Source organism: Lepisma saccharinum, chromosome 7 (genome assembly GCF_977018435.1).
Source record: "Lepisma saccharinum chromosome 7, izLepSacc3.1, whole genome shotgun sequence".
In the NCBI taxonomy this organism is placed as follows: domain Eukaryota; kingdom Metazoa; phylum Arthropoda; class Insecta; order Zygentoma; family Lepismatidae; genus Lepisma; species Lepisma saccharinum.
Window position 1 is genome coordinate 9,627,847 of NC_139235.1, and position 27,821 is coordinate 9,655,667.

At 39.8% G+C, this 27,821-nt stretch overlaps 1 protein-coding gene across 1 annotated transcript; it reads left to right on the forward strand.

Moving 5' to 3' along the window:
* The first annotated feature begins 709 nt into the window (after positions 1–709).
* On the forward strand, positions 710–17,154 carry LOC145989725 (formylglycine-generating enzyme). The gene is made up of 5 exons (XM_083124991.1): positions 710–1,252; positions 6,636–6,789; positions 8,426–8,597; positions 14,192–14,375; positions 15,857–17,154. The coding sequence occupies exons 1-5, from the start codon at positions 809–811 to the stop codon at positions 16,043–16,045; spliced, it is 1,143 nt and encodes a 380-aa protein (XP_082981117.1). The 5' UTR covers positions 710–808; the 3' UTR covers positions 16,046–17,154.
* Positions 17,155–27,821: the final 10,667 nt, after the last annotated feature.

Here is a 27,821-nt window from a genome sequence, read left to right on the forward strand (position 1 = left end):
ATACATTTATAATACTGAATAATACTGAAATCAAATAACATAACATGAATGAATATGACATAAATGAAAAATAATAAAATTATAAGAGAATACAATGACAGATACATTAACACACACACACACACATACACACGTGTACATACGCAATTTCCAGATCGATACTAAAATAGCATGCACACAGGTTGAAATATTCTTTGTGTCAGATAAGTGTTTGCAAAATACATGGTTTTACTTTACTTGATTCCTGTTGCTTAGCCGTACGAGCTAATGCTCAATTTTTGTCTTTGCAATAAAAATAATACGACATTTTCTTTGAAGTTTTTGGGTGTTGTAGCAAAAGAAACATAATCGGGGAGAGCATTCCAAACCTTTGCAGACCAGAGGGAGAAGGAGCCTTCGAAACTGACAGCAGAGTGGCGGGGAATGTCGATTTTTCGCCGACCTCTAGTATTGTATGGATGTATGGAATTTCTAAATGCCAGTTAGGTGTTGCCAAAGTATTTGAGCAAATCAATCGACGAATGTTTTCCTCACCCGAATAGATTATAAACTTCACAATCTGGAGGCAGTTTTACTTTTATTTGTTTACTTGGAGACGATTTCCCACGAATCCACTCCCAATACGACCGGCTTAGGCTGGCCAGAAAGTGCTATAAAATTTGGAATAAAGCCAAAGAATCGTACAGAAGAGTTACAGTGAAATTAGCAATTTATATGTGCGTCGTGTCAGCTGATTGAACAAGAACAGGACGTATATGTTTGCCAAGTGTAGCAAGATTTGAATGTAAAAGTCGATTATACATTGAAAATGCTACGTAGAGTTTCTAGTGGTGTAATGGGAATTATGTTTTTGATTAATTTTATGTTTTGTGTTGTTGTTGTCAAAGCCATATCACTGTCGGAGAGTGAAATAGTGAGAAGTGATTCAAATTGTGGATGTAACAGTTTAAACAGAAATACGTGGTCATCAGTTTTTGAAGGTCGAACTTTGAAGCAAGAAATGCAATGTAATAAGTCTGATTACGAAAAAGTGAGGAATGATTTGAATAATATGAATAGTCATCCTCGGACAAACAATATGGCATTTGTGGAAGGTGGAGAATTCCTGATGGGGACAGACAAACCTATATTTGTTTCTGATGGTGAAGGTCCATCTAGAAAAGTAAAAGTTTCCGATTTTTATCTCGATGTTCACGAAGTTAGTAACGCTGAATTTCACATATTTGCAGCAGACACTGGACACGTTACAGAGGTAGGTAATGCTACAGAAGACACCGAAACCGGGTATTGCTATACCTTGTTAATTGCTTGAGCACTGAAGACTTCTATTAAGAAATCAGGGTATCAGTTCGTTATATCGGAGACACTTTAAAATCGCATATTTTGTGTTTCGTATGGTTTGTACTTACCAAATGTGGGTAAATGTCTGTTATATCGGAGACACATTAAAGTCGGATGGTTTGTACTTACCAATGTATTGCGGAACATAGTTGAAGGTGCCATTATGCTTTTTACACGAAAATAACATAGATTTTTCACATTACGAGTAATTCTTTTGGTTCCTTTCTTCCGTTGCGTAACATACAATATGCCGCGCACAGCTGTGGATCATCGCACATCATGCTTGGGTTTTGTCGATTTGGAGTGGGTATGCAGTGTTTCGACCTTCTTAACCGAAAAATGCCTACTTTCGTGTTCATTATGACATCACAAACCATTGAAGGATAGCCCCAAAAACCATTCATGATAGCCCACAAACCATTGACGGATCGCCCCAAAAATAATTCATGATAGCCCCACGAACCATTGACGGATAGCCCCAAAAACCATTGACGATAGGGGTCGGGTACCCTATTCTACACCCTCGAATTTTCATTTTTTTTCTTTCATTATGAAGATTATGTGATCCTAATTGTGAATAAAAAACAATTGGAGCGCGGAAAGAAGTATTTACGACTGTACAGCCGTTTAAAGTTGAGATTTTGTCGTTTGAAATTGTTGAGTCCAAATTTCCCACAGATTCCAGGCTCCGCCCCTGGGGTAATTGACTTACCTACCGGTACCGCAGCCCCGCCTTTATCTATAGAGTCCTTTTTAAAGGCATGTTAGAAATTGGCCGGAGTCACCTGCCCCCAACACTATTTCTCACTGTTTTCCGCATTGACACATGAAGATACCAAAAATGAAGGCTAAAATTAAACCTAAGAAGGTAACTTACCTATTTTTACCAAGGCCAGGCAGAGAATTGTTGGTCGAAGTTAAATTTATAAGTCCAAAAATGAAGTAAACCCTACGTTGAAAGTCCTTGTTTTCCTTTTCCACAGAATACCACCCTCCACTCCCTTCCCATCATAAAAATAAGAAGTCATTTAGAAAAAACAACCCTCCCCTTTACGGCCTGCAGTTGCCAAAAAGAAATGATTAATTCGGTAAAAATTTACTACCCTTCGGACACCTCTAATTTTTTCGTTTCGTCAATTTTTGACATTCGTACTTATGTATCTGCTTCGCGGAATATTCCTGAAGGTGTATCAACGTTGTTTTAATGAAATTAATTGCAATTTTTCACATTACCAGTACGTCTTCCAATTTCTAGATCCTGATACTAACACGACACCAAATTTTAACTATGTCTCCTAACCTAACATAACTAACCTAACCACGTGCCAATGGTTCGTGGGGCCAGCGCCAATGGTTTGCAATTATTTCCAATTGCTAGATCCTGATACTAACACGACACCAAATTTTAACTATGTTTCCTAACCTAACAGAACTAACCTATCCACGTGCCAATGGTTCGTGGGGCTAGCGCCAATGGTTTCCTTTCTTCACAACCCCGTGTTCAATTAGAAAATCCACTGGATCCTCCACACCTGGTACAAACTTCACCACGCATCCAGGACACGTCATCCTTCTAACTCTCGTTGCAAACGCAGACAGTTCGAAACACTGGATGAACATGAACAAAACACAATCACGACGCGTCATGATACAGTCACGACGCGTGATGGTGTACGGTGGTGTACGCGCCAAACGCTATTCTCCGTCGGGGAATTAATTTTCAACGAACAACATGAATTTCAGCTATGAAACATTCCCACATCACACAAAACACCTTCCCGATGTTCAACAATGCTACAGGAATTTATTACGGTAAGTAGTTTCTTCTGTAAAAATAAATAAATGTGTCCAAAGGATAGTAAACAAGTACCATAACATATCGCAATGGCAAATGTTCCCATTGCACAAGTCAATCATAAGAAGAAAAAGAAAAAAATCAGACTTGTGCCTGTGACATGAATCCATCATTCGCCATCATAGAAGTTCTGAAAAACCTTTTTGATGTTACGCAAGGAATTTTAATTTCACAAAAAATGTAAGTTTCGTAGCACGTAGATCTAAAAAACTAACTTCCGTGCTATTTGCAAACACTGTTTGTTATGAGGAACTGAATATTTTCACGAAAATATTTGAAATGTGCCTGAAAATGAGGGTGTAGAAAGGGGTACCGGAGCCCACGATAGCCCCACGGACCATTTCCGGCAAGGTTAGGTTGGGTTAGGTTAGGCAAGCATAGTTAAAAAAAAATCTCGTCAATGAAAGGCACGTTTGGAAACACTGGCGAGACCACGTGACTTTCGACGCTCGCGCCATCTCCAGGTACATAATGGAAACAATGGCATAATGTTGTCGCTTTGCACAAAATGCAAGTTTATTATATCAAAAGTGCTTATTTCTTGTTGTGCAGCATTCTACAGTGAGAAAATGTCCCTTCAAACTTTCAAAATGCTGCAGAAACTCATTTCCGTAAGTAGTTTCTTCTGTAAAAATGAAGAAATGTGTCTCCAATATAACAGACATTTACCCAATTGTGTATTGCGGAACATATTTGAAGGTGCTATTAAGGTTTTCACACGATTAGAAACATTTTTTACACTAAAATAAGCCATTTCTCGAAGTGTTATGGAACGCACGTCATGGTGCGAGCTCCACAGACCATTCACGGATAGTCCCAAAAACCATCCATGAATAGCCCCAAAAACCATTCCCGGATAGCCCCATGGACCATTCACAGAAGGTTCAGTTAGGTTAGGCAAACATAGTTAAAAAACGGCGTGGTTACGGGAATTGATTTCCGTCTGAAATAGATTGAAAGATGAAAGAAAATACCTCGAAGAACTTCGACAGTGCTACAGAAACTGATTTCCGTAAGTAGTTTCTCCTGTAAATTTGAAGAAAAGTGTCTCCGATATAACAAACTGTTATCGAAATCAGGACGAGGAAAAGTGTATTTGCGAAGCCACGACTATTGTTAAATTTCGACGTTTCAAAAGTAATTTTAGCATTATTTCATTCATTATTTAAATTTGTAAAGTCATTCAATACCAAACCAGCTTAAAACATGGATCGAAGGAAAAATATATATTATTATTTTTGTTATTAGAGAAAGAGAGGAAGACTGGGTGGGTGTGTGTGTGCCAGTCACTAACCTAACCTATTTATAACTTTTATACCTGTAGGTAGAGTCCGAATTAGCCTATTAGAGCATAAAGTGGATTTAAAGCAAACTATCACATGCCTATACCTGTATGTCCAATTTAAAAGATATCATAAAAATCAATGTATCCCAGGCTACATCCCTAGTACAGTCCTATTTTAAATTGTCTGTCTGAACATAAAGTGCACTTCAAATAAACATTTTCCAATAAAATGCCAAGTTTTTACTTTCTGCATAAGTTTTTAGGTCTTTAGTGCACTAAGTGGATACATTACACTGCCAAAATGCATCACAACTTGCTCCATGATAAATATCAACGACCATTAAATCAAGCTACACATGATACACTAATATTTGTCACCAAATACTCGTGCAAAGGCATTTGATATTAGATTTTCAATGGAGTTTTCTGAACTTCCAAGAGACTTTATGAACATTAAATGTAATTTTTAATTTTAGAATTAGTTCAAGAAAGAATAGTATCATTGATGGTATATTTGACATATGTATGAAAAGATGTCGCACTTTTCGTAATTTATTTTGCTTTATGTGCATGTTTGTATGTGTCCGAAAAGTCATGTAACTTTAAACATGAATAACTTTTGTACAAAAAGAGATGAGACATGAAACTTGCACTTGGTATTAACTTTGGGTACCAGTTTCATAGATCTGAGACACATTAAAATCGCATATTTTGTGTTTTGCATGGTTCGTACTTACCAACTGTGTATTGCGGAACATAGTTCAAGGTGCCATTATGCTTTTTACACGAAAACAAACTCAATTTTTCACATTCTGAGTGCTTTTTTTTATTCCTTTCTTCGCTACCGGAACACACAATATGGCGGGCACATCTTGACTCACGTTGTGGGTATGCAGTGTTTCAACCTTCTGCACTGAAAAATACCTACTATCGTGTTTGTCACCGGTGGAAATTATACATTATGCACGGGTAGCTGACGTATAGTTCGGGTAGCTGACGGATAGCCCCACGAACCATACACGGATAGCCCCACTAACTATTCACGGATAGCCCCACTAACCATTCACAGATAGCCCCACGAACCATTCACGGATATCCCCATGAACCATTATGCACGGTAGCAGACTGATAGCCCCACGAACCATTTCCGAGAAGTTAGGTTAGGTTACATTAGGCAAGCATAGTAAAAAAAATGGGGTGGGGGGTTGAAACACTGACAGGGGCTTACATCATGAGACGTACGCAGCATCCGCTTGTCGTAAAACAAGCAAATGAAAGCAGTGGCAATTTTGAGTCTGTGAGATATTTCTCTTGAAAAATACATCATTTCCCGGTCAAATATATTCCATGATGAAAGAAAATACCTCGATAAATATTGTAAACCTTGGAGAAACTCATTTCCGTAAGTAGTTTCTTGTGAAAATTTAAGAAATGTGTGTCTGATGTATGAAACTGTTACCTTAACTTTGTCTATGAGAACATTTTTTAAACATTGAACAAGAACATCATGCTGTACGTGAATGTTCAGCATGTGAAAAAAGTTACTAAGGCGTAAAAAATGTTTGTACAGAGTAAAGAAAAACATGGATAACAGATATGGAGTTGCTTGCAATAATTTTTGATTTGCATCGATGGTCTGTGTGGGTATTTATGAAACTGATAAAATAACAATAAATTCTTATGCATTTTATGCATTCCAGATGATTTTATGGGGTAATTATGGCATATTCATAAAAAGGTATGTTTTTCAAAATTACGAGGTGCACAGCCAACATTGGTCATGTACACCAGGTGTGCCCGACATCTGGCTATGTGATTCAACTAAAATAGAAGATTTGAAATTTATGGCACAAGAGTACAACCTACCCATCTTTATGTATGATAAATTTAAAAATATTTGTTGTTGGAAAATTTTATAATGTAGTGTGAATGAAAGAAACCTGCTTCCTATTTTGGGAAAAAAAACCTCGTGGTTAGCCAATCCTATAAATTGCAAATTATTATTATTTTGCTAATGGAACATCTCCTTTTATAATTATACAGTTTGTAATTTCATTAATGATGAAATATATTTCATAATTTTTTTTAAAAAAATAATTCTAAGCAAGCATTAAACACTAAACTTTCTCTTTTAAAATTACTTTTTCTTGTTAGGCTCAAAAGTTTGGAGATTCATTTGTTTTTGAAAATCTCCTGAGTGAGAAAACAAAGTCAACGATTACACAGGCTGTTGCTGCTGCACCCTGGTGGCTTCCTGTTAAAGGTGCAGACTGGAAGCATCCTGAGGGTCCAGATTCAGACATAAAAGGTATGGAGTTCTAATTATAGCTTAAGTTGCAATTCTTTTTTCTTTCTTTATTTCTGTTTCCTACTGCTACTTTCAATAATATTTGGCTTTGTAAGTATCCTTGCAGGAAAATAATAAATCTACAATATTTTTCTACAAATATTGTAATAGTGGTGTTAGACATAGAAACTGATTTAAATATAACTTGTTTTTTTTTTTGCTGACTGTGCATTCAACGAGTTCCATTGGAGAGTTAATAATGAAAGTAGCGACTAAGAATTTATTTTGTCGATGTTTTTGAGACCTACACATGTATCTTTCTCACAAGAAAACTTGAATGAATTATTATTCTTAGTGGTATAATCATTGTACTTATATTTTAATGCAATAATATTGTATTTGGTATATGAACAAGCATATAGTTCTTGAATTGATGATGCCGGGCCCCATGGCAGAGTTGTTAGCACATTGTGCTACGACACCAGGGATCCCTGCCTGGGCATGGATGTTTGTGACTGTCCATTCATCAATTTCATCATATCATCACTCATCTCCATTTTCGCAAATTAGCCAAAAGTGGCACAAGAAGCAAAGTAAAATAAAGCAAATCAATAAACATTAATGAATTGAATTGGTGATGTTTCAATACACTCAGTTTTTTTATCAACCAATGTAATGACAATTTCTAGCAAATATGTTCAGAAGACATCAGCTTTAGAAATACTGGGTGTCCAAAAAGTTATGCAACTGAGAATTTGAACGAACATAGCTTTTGTATGAAAGGCAATAGAGATCTTACATATCCATTAACCTTGCCTATGTGGATATTTTTTAAACATTAAACAAGAATTTTGTGCCGACATCTGGGTATGTTATTCAGTGTCCAGATCAAAGAAAAGATTTGAAATTTATCGTAAAAAAACTAACCTACCTTGTTTAATGTTTAAAAAATATCCACATAGACAAAGTTAATACCCAGTGTGAGATTCATATGTCTATCTCTTTTTGTGCAAAAGTTGCGTACATTCAGTCTCGGTTGCGTGATTTTTTGGACACCATGTACTTGTTCATTGCATTGAATGAATCATATAATGCTTGAGAAATTTTAATATTTTAAACAATATTGAGCTAAATCCCATGTAACCCGGGTAAACTGTCTTCCTGCAAGCCAATGAGGCTCCAGCATCTGGTGTCAGTATAATCATCTGTAGAGCTGTGTTTATATGCTGAGTGCCCCTTTACAGGCTCAGTTTTTAACCTGGGTAAGGAGATTTGTCCTTGGAGACATGTATTGATTTTAGTCATGGTAAGGGACGTGACCCTGTAAAATGTGATTGGTGCAAATAGCCCAAGTGCTGATGCACCCACAATTTTTATTTCATCATCATTATTAAAAATTGAGTAAGAATGTTTTAAGAGACATTTCCTTCTTAGGGTCCTGCCTTCAGTTTTAGTTTAGTTAAGAGTCTTATTCTCCATATTGTGTGACAAACAAAATTAGCCTTTGTGCAGATGTGCTCATTATATACAAATCAAGAAATGTTGTTACAGTAGAAATTATGCATCATTATACAATTGGAACTGTGCCCATTCTATTATTTTTATTGCAATACTATGATTATTTGCTTTCTATTCTAATGATATTTATTGTTTGTAGAAAGAATGAACCACCCTGTGATACATGTGTCGTGGAATGATGCTGTGGCATACTGCAAGTGGGCAGGAAAAAGATTACCAACAGAAGCTGAGTGGGAGTATGCATGTCGCTCCGGCCTCAATCAAAGACTCTTTCCCTGGGGAAACAACCTCACTCCACATGGGGAGCATTGGTGAGTGCATTTTTATTTGTTGAACTGGCACAGAAATAGTACTAAATGATACTAAAGCAAATGTGTACAACTGCTTATTTAGGCCAACACAGTTAGGTGCTGTTTGGTGCCTTCGCTACAGTTGAGTTTCATGTGATGTCACTGCCATGTTGGTGAGCATTTACCCTATGTTTTGCCTACTCTTCAAGCTTGCACGCACAGGTAGTCGGATACATACCACTTCCAGTTGCAATCAAATTAGGGTGACCATAATGTTTTGGCCCAAAAACTGGACATCCCAAACCCACGGTACCTCAGTTATTAGGGCATCTGACTACCATGCGAGAGACCCAGGTTCAATTCCCAGTGGGGGAGAAGTGGCTCCGGCGTTCACCCAGCATCGTGTAAAGTGGGAACCTGGAGGAAACTGGCGGGTAAAGGCAGCCAGGGACATGGTGCTGATCACATCACTCCCACCTTCAGCCGTGCTCAAGAAAGTGTGCGGCCCTAACCCCACACCCCTATACACCTTCATGGCATGGTGCATAGCACAGGGGAGCACTTTACCATGTTTTTTTTACCCAAGGAGATCAGTTCCTCCCTCCCCCTTCCTGAAATATCAGTTAAACCTAATTATAAAAGTATCGTTATTAACGTATTATTATTATTTATTAAAGGATGGATCATATAAATGACACATCATAAACAATCAATAAAATATGATTTCGTTGTCAGAAGGTATTAATTATTATAAATTCAACATGACTTGCATAGTGTTTATCATCCTTTCTGATCAATCTATGATGTTAGTCCTACGCTGAAGTTAAGTTATGCCAGAAATATTTAGCAGAAGAACCAATCTTCTTGAGAGCAGTTTCATTCTTCATCAACTGTTTATAAATCTCCCTGAAAACCTTACCCTACATATCAGACACACAACTGTAGATTTTTTCTTTTGAGTTTGTGTCAAGATGCAGTATTTTAGTTCTTGCAATTACGTAAAGAATCTGTATGCTTATTCAATGCTCTTCATTGTAGGTTCAGTCCTGATTAGCCTATATGTGCATAAAGTGGACTTAAAACAAAAAAACTATTCAAACAGTTCAATTCACAGCTCATCAAATAACAGAACACACACAAGACAATACAATCTGTTTTAGCACAAAATGTCTCTCAGATTTAGACCTGGTTTTCAAGATAACTCCTAGACTTTTATAAAACGGGACAAGTAGTGGCTTTTTTAATAATATGGACGGGATGGCTGGGACATGCCTCTGAAACAGGACTGTCCCGGTCAAGATTGGACGTATGGTCACCCTAAATCAAATGCTATCAGCATAGATTTACTTAGAAAGCTTAATCATACGAAGAGTTGTATATGCACATTTGCAGATATGTTATAGTGCTATGCATCATTGAAGTCGTGGCAAGCTGATTCCTTCATCAAATGTTTTAACCACGTGCCTGGTATTCTGCCTAGCCAAATGGTTATCACTCTTGCCTTTAATGTGACAGGTACAAGGTTCAGTTCCCGGTGAGACCCTAGAATTTTGGTGTTGTCTCAGCACCATAAGGCTACTTAAAAAGGAGAAAACAGTAGCATCTAACTGTATGCACCAATCACATGTCATCCATACCGGACCCTGTGGCCGAGTGGTTAGCACATTGTGCTGCAACGCCAAGGGTCCCGGGTTCGAATCCTGCTCGGGCTTGGTTGTTTGTGAATGTCCATTCATCAATTTCATCACTCATCCCCATCTTCGCAAATTAGCCAAGAGGCACAAAATGCGAAGTAAAATAAACTAAATCAATCAATCACATGTCATCCAATGAGAAAAGAGTAACTTGGAGTATTTTTTTTTTTTTAATTCATTTGCTCCTACTCTTACCCGCTCTGTCTTCAGGCATTCTTTCACACATGTCCCAGCCACCTCAATCTCATGCTGCTTATATTGGAAACTATAACTGTCTTTTGTAGAGTGCTCTAATTTCATGATTCCTCCTTATTCGCCACTGTCCATTCTCATTTACTGGCCCGTATATTTTCCTCAGTATCCTTATTTCCCATCTTCACAAAAGTTCTTCATCTGCTTGCTCCAAATCCATGTATTTGCTCCATATCTCACCACTGGCTTTACCACTACCTGATATACTTTGATTTTCAAAGCGAGATTTGAACACTCTTAATAGTGAGAAATAAATTTGATTACCAGCTGCAATTCTTGCTTCTATTTCCTCCTTAATATTATTATCCATGGTAACTAATGTTCCAAGATATTTAAAACTTTTGCATTTTTCGTAAGTGCCTCCATTAAGTTGTATTTGTTGGCCTTCCCTGAATTCCTTATTTTGCCCTGAGAACATGTATTTAGTCTTGGTTTGATTTATTTGGAGCCCCATCTCGCTAGCTGTGTTCTCCAATCTTTCCAGTCCTTCCTTCACTTCTTGCAATCTTCGTGTCATCATATCAGCATATGCTAGATTTTGGCTCTGTTGAAGAGAGTCCCTCCTGGCTTCTCATGATCTTTTCTAAGATTGAACAGTATCATAGATAGCACATCTCCTTGTCTAAACCTTGGTTCACTGCAAATTCCCATGTGAGCTCTCCTTCAATCTTCACCTTGCATTTAGTACCCCTTAGCGTCATTCTGATTAATCTTATTTTCTTGCTTGGGATCCCTAGCTCCTTCATTGCCTCCTACAATTTTCCTCGCATGATACTGTCATATCCCTGCTTAAAATCTATAAATAACTGATGAATATTAATGTTATATTCATAACATTTCTCCATTATCTGCCTAACCATGAAGATTTGATCTGTAGTGGATCTGTTTGGTCTAAAACCACACTGTTAATCCCCTATTATTCCTTCAGTGAGTGGTGACAGTCTTGCCGCTAGGATCTTTGCAAGCACTTTGTATATTACGCTCAGTAGGACTATACCTCGCAGCCGGTTTTATCGTTCTTCTTAGGTATAGGACAGATTATTGTCATACTCCATTGATCGGGCATCTGTTCATTATCCCATATATCAGATAACAATTTTTGTATATACTTTATTAGTTGGTTTCCTCCGTTCTTAACCATTTCAGCACTGATATTATCAATCTCTGGGGCTTTATTATTCTTAAGAGACTTAATAGCTGTTCTGACTTCTTCTAGTGTTGAAGATGATCCGGTTTTATCATCATAGTCCTCTTCTGGGCACTCCTCTCGATATCTCAATTCTAGATCTTGGGACCCATCTTCCACATTAAGTAGTTTACTGAAGTATTCTGCCCATCTCTCTAAGATCTAATTTTATCCCCCATTAGGTTTCCTAGTTGGTCTTTACAGAAAGCTGTCTTTGGTTGGAAGCCTTTCCTTATATCCTTCACCCTCATGTACATTTTCCTTACTTGCTGATTACTATTACTATATAAAAGTTCCTCAAAGTACCGTTTCTTTCTCCTGCACACTCTGTCTGCTTCCTTTCTTTTTAGTCTATATTGTTCTGTGTTATACCTGGTTTTCCTATTAAGCATTACCTTTCGTGCCTCATTTTTAAAATTTATTGCTGTTCTACAATCCTCATCAAACCATTCACCTCTTCGGATCTTCGTCTTCCTCTCCCAGCACTTCCTGTGCTGTTTCATGTAGTATCTCCTTTTCGATACTTTCGCTTTCCCACCTTTGACTTCTTTGCTCAAGTTGGTTGCCTACCATTAAGCAAAATTGGTTGGCAATTGCTTCATTTCTTATTAACTTTTGATCATCATACCTTGAGGTCACCTTTCCTCTTCTTCCTTCCATATATACGTGGCTATTTGCTGTCTGTATTTAATGCAGACTAAATAATGGTCCGAATCACTGTCTGCTCCTTGGCAGCTATCTACTTGTAGAATATCAGAGGCATGCCTTCTGTCTATCAGCACATGGTCAATTTGGTTCTGTGTTACACCATCGTGTGAACTCCATGTCATTTTCCTCACATTCTTCCTTTCATGCCAGGTGCTTCTAATTACCATCAAGTTACACATAGCCAGATCTATCAGTCTCAGACTATTATCATTTGAAAATTCATGCAAACTTTACTTTCCTATAGTGTCTTGGAAAGCTTCTTCATGTCCAACCTTGGCATTAAAATCTCCCATTATTATTTTAATGTCATGTTTTGGTATACGATCGATTACCTGATCCAACTGCTGGTAGAATCCATCCTTTTCATCTTCTTCTGCCTCTTCCGTTGGGGCATATACAGATACTAAGGTAATGTTGAAGAACTTGGCTTTCATTCTCAACGTACATAGCCTCTCATTAATTGGTGTGAAGTTCTTTACTACAGTTTTATATTTATTGTTTAGTAGGAATCCTGTGCCACCTCTTGTACTTCCACTGCTTCCACTATACATTAATGTATAGTCCCCAGTAGATAACATTCCATTTCCTTGCCACTTGATCTCCTGCAATGCCGCTACTATTCTGTATTTCTCCATTTCCTCCTTTAGGCTTTTGTAGATACCATTCTTCCGTTTACGTAGTCCTTTACCATGCCTATGTCTTTCCATAGAATAAATCCGGCTATCATTGTTTCTGAGTTCTGTAACAATGTTTGTTTTATGGGATAGGGTCGTTAGCCCCATGCCCAACCCCCAACCTGGAGGACCAGGTAATTTGTTATCGAGGTTTTCTTCCTCTAGCCTTTGGAGAGCCAACTCCATTCGCTGCAAGGCAACAGAGTGGTTTTGGTCCACCCGGGTATTTTATTCCCCCGGAACCCACCGTATCTGGTGAGCATTCCCTTGTCTGCCACCTAGGGAGGTGCCCGTTTGGAGACCAGCAACTCTCCTTGGGTTTAATTCCACTTACCTATTGCATATACCCATATGTATGATTTATTCCTTTCCCATCCCTGATGAAGAGCCCAGGTAGAATTGAAAATTTGAATCTTTTTTGAAGATTCTGTCTAGGCATTAGTCATTTTACTATGTATGATGCTTGGTGTGAAGTTCAATCATTTCCTAGACCTTGTAAGGGTAAGGGGTGATCCTTCCACAGGGTACACCCAATTGTCAACCTCTTCTAATGTAGTACACACCGGACTGCATTTTGCAGACTAACGAGGCTCATGCATTTGGACCTACGGCTAGTATAATCCTCATAGGGCTATATGTGTGTGTTGTCCTGTGCTTTGTCCTTAGGTATGCTGAGTGCCCTTTTACAGCCTTAACTTTTAACCTGAGTAAGAATATTTTAGTGTTCCGACATTACAGCTATGTTATATTAGTTATATTTTAGTTATGGTAAGAGGCTGGACCCTGTATAATGTGATGGATGCAAAATAGCCTAAGTTCTGATGCACACAAAATTTCAAATTCAATAAAAAAAATTATAGATAAAAATTGCGAAGCACTACAGCATGCAAGGCTATTGCTCACAATATGGCATAAGTTGTAGGAATGTCACCATGTTTTTCAATAAGTCAGCAGCTCACCTACAAAGCTGACAATTGAAGAGCGTGATGCAAGAACCTTGCAAATTGCATAAACTTAGCTAAAAATCAAATCATATGTTTGTTGGAACATACTGTTTGATGTCACTATGGCAAAATCCAACCCGTTTATTTTGTATTTCAGGATGAACATTTGGCAAGGTAAATTTCCTGAGAAGAACACTGGAGAGGATGGTTATGTGGGCACAGCCCCTGTAACTGCTTTTCCTGTAAATAAATTTGGTCTCCACAACATCGTAGGCAATGTGTGGGAATGGACCCAAGACTGGTGGAGCATTCGACACAGCAAGGATTATCGAGCAGATCCTGTAAGTTGTTGATTATTTTAAAATCACTTGTTCATTATTTTACTTCAAAAAAAGTATTAATTTGTCTTCAAACCTGGTTTGTTATTGTTCACTTTCTTCTTCTGATTTCAACTGTACCAAAAAATGCCCATCCTGCATACCCCTGCTTGAAAGTGAAACACACAAATACAAGGGTCGTTCAAGGTTGACTGGGATTTTCGTACGTAAAAAATCAGAGTTTTCTTCAGGTTTGTTGTTGTTCTTTTATTGTTTGTTACCAGACTCTTAAGTGCGTAATAAACTTTTGTTGTTCTTGTTAACCCATCTGCTTACCTAGTCGTCGAATCGATGGCCTGTCTGGACGTTCGCTTGTCATACCTAGTTGTCGAATCGATGAGTCCCCGATTTTCATCACGTAGTTTCTTTTTCTGCCAATAGATGGCAGAGGTTGTTTGATCTTTCGAAACTATGATGTATATGTTTGTGCTGCTAAGTTTTTCATACCATTTCAAGCATGTTTTGTTCACTAATTTCTCATGTAAACAAACCTTCATTTGTTAAATCTTGCAAATATGTCGCGTAAGAATGTTGTAGAAGATTCTGCAATTGAAAAGTTGCTTTTCGATAGTGATGAAGAGGAAAATGTGGATTTTGGAAAGTGGAGATGAACACAGCGATTCATTTTGTGTTAGTGAAAGTGAAGAATGTAGTGAACGTAGTGAAAGTGAGGAAGAGGTGGCTGTGGCAGGAAAAAGAACGAAAGGTTGCGGAATGGAAATGGACAGATGTGTGTGTTCAAAACTATTAGTTGAGTTTCTATATACTTTTCAAGTAAACTGCATATGTTCATACTTATTACTGTACTTTCACTACAATATATAATTTTCACATAAATTGCTTGGATACTTTTTACAGTATTTGACATCTTGTCTTGCTGTGCAACCATCACCGGAGCTGGCCAAATTTAAATGGTATTTCATGGTAAAAAATTTGGTATTTAAATGGTAAGCGGATGGGTTAACTTTGTCTAATTGTGTTCTCATGGAAACAGGAATATGGGGTAACAACATATTTAGTTGTTAAGTCTGTACCATAAGAGTGCTGTTAATCTCTTACAGGTTTTCTTGCTGATGTTCATGTTCTATGATGCCAGTGAATGGCCTGGGAATTCTTTGTGAGTGCCCCTTTATCAATTTCATCATATTATCCTCATCATTGCGATTAGCCAAAAGTGGCAGAAAAGCGACTCTAAATAACAAATCAAATTACAGGTTTTCTCCCTAACGTTTTGAGCTATCCATTCCCCATGGTGGCTTGGGTAAATTTCAGCTTCCATCCAACCCCAGCCACATAAATATCCCTTGTGTTTGCTTCCTTACCCTTCCTTACTTGTCTACATGATTAAAAATATTTACAGGTATCTCTACATGTCACCAAACTTGAAGTCAAGAGTAGCCAAATTCTCCAATGACATCAGCATTTACATAATTCTCTTCTTTCAGATTGGTCCTCCTTCTGGAAGCGACAAAGTGAAAAAAGGAGGATCGTACATGTGCCACAAGGATTATTGCTATCGATACAGATGTGCAGCTCGAAGTCAGAACACCCCAGATAGTTCAGCCGGAAACTTAGGCTTCCGGTGTGCTGCAGATAAATTGCCTGAATATTTGATGGAAAATATGGTTTCCTGAGTCGAGTACAAGATTGAATTCTGCAGTCAAAGTGGGTGAATGGAACCAAGTGTTGGCATTTCAAAGTGATATTATTGTGATTTTGGAACAACAATAATTACTCCAGTAGGTTGTGGTAGTATGTGTAACTTGGCTCTTCAAGTATTTCGTAGATATGAGTAGGCCAAATCATTTCAAGTGGGGAAGAATGTTAATGTTTGTTGGTTCTTCTGAACTTTTTGAGGTGTATATTTGTGTGTATGTGTGGGTGGAGTGGGGAGACTTTAGCTGTAGAACTCATCATTCGTTGAAGGTTTATTGCTTGTTTTAGATATTGTCTCAGAGGGTGATCACTTAATTTTAGACATTAAGTAGGGTGATCATCTACTCTTATATTAAGTGAGGATTTACCAGTGTTGTGCACATACATACACCTCCATTAATCTGCAACTGACCATATCATGCACTCAACTATATCCTTAGGGAAAGAGAGGTAGGGCCTCCCCTATGGCAATGTGGTTGCGTCGTTGCCTTGTTGTCAAGGGGTCCCGGGTTCGATACCCGGTGGAGGCACATAGTGGTTCGGATCTCACTTTAAACTGTCGGTCCAGCCTCAATTAGCCTTTCTGTGCATAAAGTGGGTTTAAAACACCAACTCAATCAATCAATCAATCAACCTTTGGGAAAGGGAAGAGGGTGAAGCATTGTTTTCCCATACAACTGTATCCATTACAATATCGACTGTCTTACTTGTTCTTCATTGTACTTCTTATTTGAATTACACACTGGTGTCAGGGTAATAATTTAGTTCTTTAATTCAATATTTTTTTAGTGTTGATTGCTGTAAATACACCACTGCAAACAGAAAATGCAGGAGGGTGTTATTGATGGATGGCAATAATTAAAATCAGGGCAATTAACTATAGATGTAGTGTATAGAAAGTCAAAGCCATTGTTCAAATAAGTCATGGTAGTGCATACTATCACTAAATGTAGTGCTACTTGCATTAAATGTTCCTTGGAATTTTTATTTTTACCAGAGTTCCTATTAATTTTGTACAATTTTTATATGTATTATCTACATGTAGGTATATGAGATGCATCAGTATTGAAATAAATGATATTTTTGTTGGATAGTAAACTATTTTTACTACAACCCTTGTGTGCTATTGTGATTATTTACTTACTTTTTAAACTTCATAGAAGCTGATGTGCTTCCACACGGATTGTTTGAGGTGCCACCTCATATCTTATTAAGTACAAACTGGATGTTGCCTGAAATGCCTATTTTGTTCCTGTGAAAGAATTTGTAGGCTTTCATATAGACATGTTTCAGGCAGGCAGGTATCTAGAAATATGTTTGGGGGGGGGGGGTCCGAACCAAGTTTCTCAGGAATAATAATAATAATGTTCAAATTAAATAATTATATTAAATCAAATTAATACTAATTACAATAGATAAATTAATATTATATTATTATTAAACAATTAGGTAAAAATACTATAAGAATAGAAATATAACAGCGCACATTCATTACGTAGCTTACCTGTAGTTAAGATCGGAATAATTTACATCAAAACAAGTAACGTATACCTGGCAACGCAATTAATGTCAAATAGATGAATAATTGAATACTTATCGAATAACAATAAAAATGTTAAATGTAGTTGGAGAAATGTAAGTTTATGATTAATATTTTATGCATATTATTTTGAGTAGTAGTGTACATAAATCATCTCTTTGTAATGTCATTCAAAGCTGTATGATATAATCCTTGCCTTCTAAAAAGTTCAGAGGAAATTAATAACCATCGATTATGCAACAAATGCTAATATTTTCATTACTTAATTTTAGTACTTGGTAAGTCTTTTGGGGGGGGCAGTTCGGACACATCCTTCGTGTCCTTCAAACACCTTTAATCCCAATAAAATCCTTGCCTTCCAATAGGTTCAGAGGAAATTATACAACAAATACTAAAGAAGTATATTTTCATTATTTAATTTTCATACTTAATAAGTCTTTGGGGGGGGGGGTCTGGACCCTAAATACGTCCTTGTTTTCAGGGTATAATAAATGCAATGTGTAAATATCACTGTGCCTAAAATTACCTGTTTTGGTTGTTAGAGCCTATTTTGATCATTAATGCCTAAAAGAGTGCTCTAACTTGAAGGTAGTAAACAGTTTATCAGGAAGTTGCAAATAGAGTATAGTTTCCCTTTATTGCACACAAACCTTGCAATAAACTTGCATGATTAATGGTACTGAAACACAAACATGTGACTACATTAGAAACGTAGTCCCGTGCAATTACAAAGAATCCACATGGAAATGTCCAAGAAACATGTAATGGTTGTCTCTTACATATTTATGTTCAAGGACTGGATATTCAGTAGACATCCATCGGATGTCCCTTGGATATAAATATATTCATCCAGGATGTTTCGTGGAAATTCTGTGGAACATTTTTGGGTATACGTTTCAGGCATTGCTGCTAAGTTGTTCAAGTGAATGAAATGGTATCTGGACATTTTTATTTGATTCCTATATGTTGTGGTTAATAAAAAGATATATCCGGTACTAATCTGGATATTTATTAGGCATCATTCATTTCTCTCTCTCCCCCTCTCTTTGTGAGGAGAGAGATAGGAAGAAAAAAAGATAAGGGGTCCCGGGTTTCTTTCCCCGAGGGAGGGTTAAAACTCTCTTTCCCTTCCCTCTCCCCGTGACCCTGTAAAGAGAAAGAAAAAACTCCTCCCCACCAAGGGGGGATGGGAGTGGGTGGCACCCTCCTCCCAAAAAGAAGGACAGAGCCTCCCACCACCTTCTCTCACCCCCACCCCATCCCCTTCTCTCTCTCTCTCTCTCTCTCTCTCTCTCTCTCTCTCTCTCTCTCTCTCTCTCTCTCTCTCTCGTCTCCCCTCATCTCATCCTCTCTTCTCTTGGACTGGGATGGATCTGGGAGGGGGAACAAAGAAAGAAATAGAGAGAGAGAGAGAGAGAGAGAGCACCCTTCCCATACCCACCCCTAGGGATTTTGTCTCTATCTCTCTCTCTATCTAAGAGAGAGAGAGCATCTTCCCTTCCCTGGAAGAAGAAGCGGGGAAGAGGGGCGAAAGGGGCCAAAAAAATTGGAAGGGGATGGGGGCCTGGAAGGGCCACAGCCCGTCTCCTCCTCTCAAACCTCCTCTTCTCTGAAAAAGAGAGAAAGAAGGGCCTCCCTCCTCCCATTCTTTCCTCTCCCAGCATTGTTAGGGGGGGTTCCTTTCTTTCATCCCAGAAGAAAGGAGGAAGGCTAGGGGGAGGGTGGGCAAAGAAGAAAAGAAAAGAGGGAAGGGGAGTGTCCCCCTCTTTTGCTTCCCTATTTCTCTCTCTTCCATTGGGGAGGGAGAGCTTCTTTTCTCTCTCCCCCCTCTGCCTTTCTCTCTCAGGGCAGGTGGCGGGGTGAGGAGAGGCGACTCAGGGCCAAAGGGGGAACCCCCCAACTTACTTCTTTCTTTCCCTCTTGCAGGTGGGTCGAGGGATTTTTCTCTCCCACCCTAGGAACATCCCATCCTCCAACCCCTGCCTGGGTGAAAGGGGAAGGACCTTTCTCTCTCTCTCTTCTCCCCACCCCTCACTCCCCGACCCGCATCCCGCTCCCATCCATAGAGAGAAAGAAGGGGAGGGCCATCCTTGCCCCCCCTGAACAAAAGAAGAGGAAGATGAAAAGCATAGGCTTTAGAGAGAGAGAAAGAGGGAAAAGAGAGATTTCTTGGTGGGGAGGGAGTCGCCCTTTACCGCTGAGAGCCCCCCTTCCACACCCACCCACTAGTGGTGGTGGGGTGGCTAAAGAAAGATAGAGAGAGAGAGGTATTCGGGAGGATGGAGACCCCTTTAGGGTGAGGAAGCAGGGGAGAGGGAGAATAGAGAGAAAAAGAGAGAGTCTGTCTCTCTCTCTCTCTCTCTCTCTCTCTCTCTCTCTCTCTCTCTCTCTACAAGATCCTTCCCCTTTCACCCCTACCCCTGAAGGAGAGAGAGAGAGAGGTGGCACATGAAAGAGAGAAAGCTTGAGAGAGAGAGAGAGTGTGAAAAAGAGAAAGAAAGAAAGACTTTCTCATTCTTTCTCTCTTTTCTGAGAAAAAGAAAAGAAGTGAAAGGGGAAGAACCCCCTCTCTCTCTCCTTCTCTCTCTCTCTCTTTCAAGAAAGAGGGGAAGATCTTCACCCCCTTTCCAACCCACTACTCTCTCTTCTCCCTCTCTCATCGGTGCCAAGAAGAAAGAGGCCTCTCTTCGCCCTTCTCTCTCTTTTAATAGCCCTCCTGGCCCCAGTTGTTGGGGAGGTGCCATGAGGGCCTCCTTTCTCTTTCTTTGGCACCCCTAGGGGTGGGGATGGGAAGGGGGTGACAAAAATGCGGGGGTGATGGGTGAAAGGGGAGGACTTTTGGGTGGGTGGTGGTGGCCGCTTTCCCCCTCCATATGTAAGGGGGAAGCAACCCCCCTGCCCTTCTCTCTCTTTCTCTCCTTTATCTTCCCCTTTCCTTTTCTCTCTTTCCTTGTCCTCCCCGGGGGTCCCCCCCTCTGCCCTGCCCTTTCCCCCCAGCCACAGGAAAGAAAGATGCCCCTTCCCCATGTATTTTTCTCTCTCGCAGGTGGGTGGAGGGAGGGGAGGAGAACCCCAGGCGAGGTGGTTGAGCGAAGGGGGAGGGCGGTTGGTCCACTCTCCCCCTCCAAATCCCTTCCGCCACCCCCCGAAAAAGCTTCCACTCTCTCTCTTTCTCAGCACCCACCCAACCTGCTCCTCCCCTGCTTGACCGGGGGCGATCTCATCTCTCTTATTAGGCAAGAGGGAACGAAAGAAGGAAAGAAAGAAGAAAACACTAGGGGGAGAGGGTGAGGCGGAGGAAGAAAGGGAAAGAAAGAAGAGGAGAGAGAGAGAGAGAGAGTGACCCCCCCTGAACGGGGGCAAGTGGGCCAGCCGGACCCTGTAGCATAGGAGAGGAAAGAAGAGTCAAGGAGGGAAGGGGTGCGCTTCCTTTCTCTTTCTCTCTTTTAAGGTTGCCCCCGCACCCTGCCCCCATAGCATGAGGAAGAGAAGTGTGTCACCCCGGAGAGGGATGTCTCTCTTTCTCTCCCCCTCCGTTTTCTCTCCATCTCTTTCTTTCTTTCTCTCTCTCTCTCTCTCTCTCTCTCTCTCTCTCTCTCTCTTTTCAGGTGCCCACTTTCCCTTTCTCGGGAGGGTTGGGGGAGAGGGCAGGGGTAGACCTCTCTCTCTCTTTTGCAGAGAGAGAGAGAGAGAAAAGGGAGCAAAGTTTCTTTAATACATATACACAGCATATAGGTCTATTATTTATATTCATTACATAATCAATTCATCCACCTCATAACAAACCAACAACAAATTGAAAACAATATTGATTTAATAGGGCGCAAATAATTTCACGAGACGCCAACTTTTATTATTTAGATTGTTCGGCGACCAGGGCCAACTGCCGGCGCTCCCTAGCTGCAGCTCTGAACTTCACGAGACTAAGAAACGCAGCCATTGCAAGTGAAGCGAGCGAGAAAATTTTATGAAATGTATTTCTAATTGCATAATATTTGAAATCGAGGGGGATAATTGCCCCTGTGTGCCCACTGCAGGTGCCCTTGGCCATCAATGTTTGCCCCCTTGCCCTCCTTAGAAATTATTTCCATTCAAGGATGTGGTTGCGCCACTGATATGCATACACAAATATAGTAACAAGTGTCTGTGTGATTCCAATGTATCCAAAAAATCCTAATTTAATGAAACGGTATATTTAGATATACATTTTAAAATAGTGCGTTTACTCACTCTATTATAGCTAATTAAAGAAAATATATAATAAACACTTACGTGAGTGAGTATCGTTGTTAAGACAATCTTGTAAACGACGTTTCGCAGAGCTACGCTCGCTTCTTCAGGTTTCTTTTTTATCAGCACAAAATATTTCGTCAGGTGGATAAATCCAGGATTAGCTAAAAAGGTTTTGGATTAAAAGACGTAAAATTACATAACTGTTAAAAATGCCATAAGGACTTGACAATACTTGAAGCTTCTCGAACAGCCTACATGCGAGATTTATCATTTAAGACTATAAATGTGTATTTTAAGAAGTTAGTCAAGCGTTTACTTTACAATAGGAACACAGTTCATCCTTGGATGATTAACAGACACCTTATTAATTATTAGAAAATATGTCTTCCTGGCATTATGTTTTAAACGTTTTATTTGTTTAAAACATGTTTCTTTTCGGTTCTTGTTTAAAACAAAGAAAAACTGTTTGTTTTGTTTCTTTATAAAAAACTTTTGCCAACCCTGGATCATTTACGTCCCATGGAATAAAAAAAAACAAGATTGGAGAAAAATATTTAAAAGGTTATTTAAATATAGTTTATTCCAGCGCCATCATCGGGAAATGGCTGAACTTTATTTACGTCCCATAGAATAAGATTAGAATTATATATGTTAAAAGTGTAATTTTAATATAAGTAGTTGATTTCAGCGCCGTCATTGGGAGATAAATGTGTGGTTCAACAATTTCCCGAGGATGGCGCAGGAATCAAATATAATAAAATTACCCTTTAAGCTATTTTTATTGTTATTCGTATTCTATGGAACGTAAATAATGGGTAGTTCAGCCATTTCCCGATGATGGCGCTGGAATCAACTATATTAAAATTACCCTTAAACCAAACATGAAATTTTCCAATATTTTTCTATGAGACGTGAATAACGTGTAGTTCAGTAATTTCCTGATGATGGCGCTGGAATCAACTATATTAAAATTACGCTTTTAAAATGGAGGTATCCAATCTTTTTCTATAGGACGTAAATAATCTGTAGTTCAGCCATTTCCCGATGATGGCGCTGGAATCAAATATATTAAAATCTGTTACCCTGCCCCCGTGTCAGGGCAACAGTGTTTTTTTTCTTATTGTAATATTTATTAATATGTTAATTAATTGGGTAATCAAGTCTATAAACATATATATGTCTGATTAGTGTAAATCAATTTATTATGCAATTTTAGGTTCATATTATTCCATGTATAAATACCATGTAGCTCTCTGTTCTTGCTTCGTGTTTCGAACGTTCAAAAGAAAGGCGGGCAGTTTAGCTGTTAAAGATTAAAAATTTTGAAAGAAGGGCCGTTGGCAACAGACGCCAACCATATATAAACTCCCAGATGAGAGTAGGGGAGGTCGGCTGTTGGAACTGAGACTTGGAAGGGAGAGGCTGTTTTTGCTTCGGTTAGCTAGGACCGGAGGACAGGTCTTCCGAAACGGATGCTGTAAGAGATTGGATTGCCAGGCAAGCTAGTGCCTTGGTGTCCAGTTTACAGGTAAAAAGGTAGTTTGTACTGGATGTTATTTTGAAGTAATTACGGTGCGCCGGGCAGCCTAGTGCCTTGTCACCGTGGAGGTTGAGAAATGTACACGTCGGGCGGCCTAGCGCCTGTTAAGACGTTTCTTGGAGTAACGCGAGTCTACCTTGTGACAAGCGTACTTCAGATGTAATTCATGAAATGTAAAGCATCCAGGTACAAACAATAGAGATTCCAACATCAAAATTAGAGTTTTGGCCCGATAAATAATTAGAGAAATGAACGTTCGGATACGACTTGTATATACTTTAAATTTTACGTTAATTAAACTATAGAAATTATCCAAAATTTCCGTTTTTAATTTCACACATGCTGGACAAGGTAATTTATCCCCTGATCATAAAGGTTTCGCAAAGGTTATCCGTTGTCTCTTGTAGTTAATTATATAATTATGTTGACTTGTAGCTACCCACGTGCATTGTCGTACAAAGAAAGATACCCCTAGACAAATCTGAGCCGAGTACGAAGTGCAGCGAACCTCGAGTGTGGAGGTAAAGTGTGGGGGGCCAAGCTAGTAACATATTTATTTGGGGGCTCTGTCCGCGATTGAACTTATTTTCTTTGAAGGCGTGTCGCAGGATATTGAACGAGATTTTTGCTTTGAAAGTTAAGGAGAGAAACGGACGAGGATCGAACCGATGATCTTGCGAAACAGAAAAGGGGAAGTTACAAGAATGTCGCTTGGTAACTCGAGCAGGTCCAGCCCGACCGAGTCAGAACTTTCTGTTGTTGAGGAACAGAGGTGCGTTCCAAGAGTGACAATGGAGGAAATTCGTTTGCCGCTTCCGACATTTGAGGGAAATGTAGGGAAGGAAGATGCTTTTTCGTATCTGGATAGGATTCAAGATTACGCGAGAACGCTGAAAATTGCTGAAGATGATCTTCTGAAGCAGTTTATTCCTCTTTCGTTGCGAAATGAAGCGAGGGAGTGGTTTTTGTTCACGGAACCGTTCGGTGATTTTTCACAATTCAGGCATAAATTCTTGCAGGCTTTTCATGGATTGGATTATCAGAGAGAAGCAGAGTTATTTTTGTCGCAAAGGTTTCAACTTGCTAACGAGGGATTGGCGGAATACGTTCGCAAAGTGGACAGGCATTTTAGTAGGATAAGGAATTCGGCTTCTGCACAGGAGAGAATTGACTTTGTGAAATCGCACTGCAATCCGGTATTTAGGGATTATTTGTACAACAAGACATTCACTTCTATGAGAGAAATGTGCGAGTACGCCCTCGAACTACAAGCGGAGTTTTTGGAAAGGCAGAGATTCAAATCTTTCGTTTCTGAAGACGAAATTCGCAGCTGGTCGCTGAGGCAGGAATGCGAAGACAAGGAGAGGGGGAGAAAGAAATCTGATATTTTCTTGGACCCTGTGAGCATTGGTTTTGACCGCCCGAAAGTCGAGCGCTTGAGGGCTGAACATGTGGTTTCGCGCCCTCCGCCCTCGCGGCTTGCGGTGAGGGATGAAAACAAACAGAACCGCTTTTCGAAGGAAGATTGCCAGAGAAATAAATTATGCTACACTTGTGGACAGAAAGGTTGCAGAGCTTCAAATCACCGTAGGGAAAACAAGATTAATGAACGTGGGAATGATGTAACAAAAAACTCGTAGAGTCGCCACGAATTTGTCAAGTTCGTGGCGTGGAAACTGCAAATTTTACGCGGAAGGAAAATTTTTCACCTCACAATGTAAATGTAAAAGACGTAAGGGAACCTATCGTTTTATGCAACGTGGCTAATGTGGAAGTACACGCATGTATTGATACGGCGTCGTCCAATAACTTTGTGTCTTTGGAGGTTTTCGAGAAAATGAAGACAAATAGAGTAAAATTGAAGGATTGCAAAACTAAAGTAATACTTGCGGAAGGAAATGTGGAATCTTTGGGGAGCGCTTACGTGAATATTAAGTTTCACGGACACAAGGCTCGGGATCAGATATTTGTGTTATCTAATGCTAATCATGAAATGTTAATGGGAAGGACATTAATGGCTAAGCTGGGACTTATACCCATGATTCATCGTAACGGGTGGGCAATTGAGCCTGATCTTTCGAAAATCGTGCCTTTTGATTCGCCGCCGACACGTGACAGCGTTGATGCTGTTGGTTCAAGGGGACTGGGTTCGACCACGGATGGAGTCGAAGGAGTCCGAGAGAACGTTTCTGCTTGCGGAGCGGAGACACGTAGCAGCGACATCAAAGGGGAGGGGGTTGACGAAGAGAAAAGGATTGCCATGCTGATGGAGGGTGCCGATATCTCAGAGGAAAACAAGCCGAAATTGATTGCCATACTGAGAAGGCATATTGATGTTTTTCAAGATAAACCGGGATTAGCAAAGGATTACGAGGTTCGTTTGGATGTGGATAACGAGAAGCCGGACCGAGCGAAACCTAGGCCACTTTCTGAGCAAAAGAAGAAATTCGACCGGAAGCAGAAAAGGAAAACGGAAGCGATGTTTACAGATGCAGCTGGCAACACTGTAAATGGAAGACAGACGGACGGACAGACAGAAACTTCGCCGCCCGTAGATCTTAACGATAAAGAAATGTGGAAAGGAGAACAACAGAGTGATCCTTACTTGTCGAAATTAATTGGATGTTTAAATGGGGAAGAAGTTGAAATAAAGGATGCTCGAGAGAAGAGAAAATTTGACTTTTATCTCCAACATTCCTGTCTCGACGATGATGGACTGCTTTACCGTTTCGTTGACGAAAACACTGGACTTTATCCACCGTTTAGCTCCAGATTGAAGCTGTGGGTACCAGAGAATATGAAGAATGAAGTACTTAAATCTTCGCATGATGATTTATTATCTGCGCACTTAGGACATGGAAAGACATTGCTTAAGGTCCTAGAGAATTATACTTGGGACGGAGTAGTCAAAGATGTCAGTAAATATTGCAAAAGTTGTATCACTTGTCTTCAGTATAATCCTGACAACAGCAGAAAGATGGGATTTATGAACTCGAGAAAATCTACTGCGCCTGGATACAAAGTGTTTCTGGACATTTTTGGACCACTGCCTACAAGTACGAAGGGGAGATACAAGTACTGTTTAGTCATTCAAGATGAGTTCTCAAGGCACATTAGTTTGACACCACTTAGAACTACAACGGCGAGGACGATCTCGCAAGCATTCTTGAAGTACTGTTTTCAGTCAGGATTCCCGAAATACGTTGTCAGTGACAACCAGAGTGTATTTCGAAGCAAACTGTATTCACAAACGTTGCGTTCTGTGAATTGCAAGCCTGTTTATATTACGTCATATAGACCGAAGGGAAACAAATCAGAAGCAGCTATTAAGATAATCAAGCAAGCACTTGGGAAGTTTTGCAGAGAACACTCGTCGTGGGCTGAAAATTTGGACGCGATAAGTTTCGCTATCAATAATGCAACGAATTTGATGACTGGATTGAAACCGTCATTCTTGTTCTTTGGACGTGATTTGTACACACCGCATGACACTCGGAAATTTGAGCTTCAGAGGGAAGATGGAACCGGGGAGAACGTCACGGCGGAGAGACAGATGGATTACGTCATTCAGTTAAAGGAAAGAATGGGCGCGGCTTTCGAATTTGCAAATGAAAAAGAGGAAAAGACGAGGCAAAAGGCGTCAAGGGCCTACAATAAGGGCAGAAGAAGGGTTAATCTTCGTGTCGGAGATCGAGTACTGCTTCAAGAGCATAGAATTTCGTCTGCTTTTAATAAGCAAACTGCGTGCTTTTTCCCGAAATTCAAAGGGATCTACAGAATTCTGAAATTCACTACTCCAAATAATGTTGTTTTGGAAAAGGAAGGTGAGGGGATGAGAGTTCTGGCTAACGTTGACCAGCTGAAGGTCATTCCGAGAAGAAATTTGAGAAGTGTGAGGGAAAGCACTCGTCCCTAAATTCTACCCTGAGAATCCATCTCAAGGGGAGGGGGTAGAAGGGATGTGAAAAATGATGAAAAAGTAAGCCGAGTGACCGACTTCTAGTTTGTACAGTAGTTAATTAAGTTCCTGATTTATTGTCGCTACACATTAGTGTTCTGGTAAATTTATTTCATGTGAATGTCAACCTTTTGCCGATAAAGGGTGGTGACAATTGTGAACCTGAAGACATGAGATTTTCATCGCTAAGAGAATGCTGAAGGATGGCAGTTCGATGCCCGAAGAGGAAAGGAAAGTTTCCTTATAGATGGAAAAATGGGAAAGCCATTTTAAAGTCGGGTCGTGTGATCGAACGATAGAACCTTGGGAAGCATTTGAAGCTGAAATTCGACAGGAGTCGAACCGAGTACCGCAAAAGTCCCAGACGCAAGGACCAGGGGACTGAGGAGCCGGGGGATCTTCGAATGGACCGAGGAGGAGGCTGAGTCGACCCTAGAGCGGGAGCCGGACATGTTCGTTGGAAGGTGGAGGAGCTGTCTGCAC

Bases quoted from the DNA above. Each gene is read 5' to 3' on its own strand.
- LOC145989725 (XM_083124991.1), top strand. From the start codon at position 809: ATGCTACGTAGAGTTTCTAGTGGTGTAATGGGAATTATGTTTTTGATT. The intron at 8,598-14,191 runs GTGAGTGCATTT...TTTGTATTTCAG, and splicing joins ACTCCACATGGGGAGCATTG to GATGAACATTTGGCAAGGTA. The intron at 14,376-15,856 runs GTAAGTTGTTGA...CTCTTCTTTCAG, and splicing joins AGGATTATCGAGCAGATCCT to ATTGGTCCTCCTTCTGGAAG.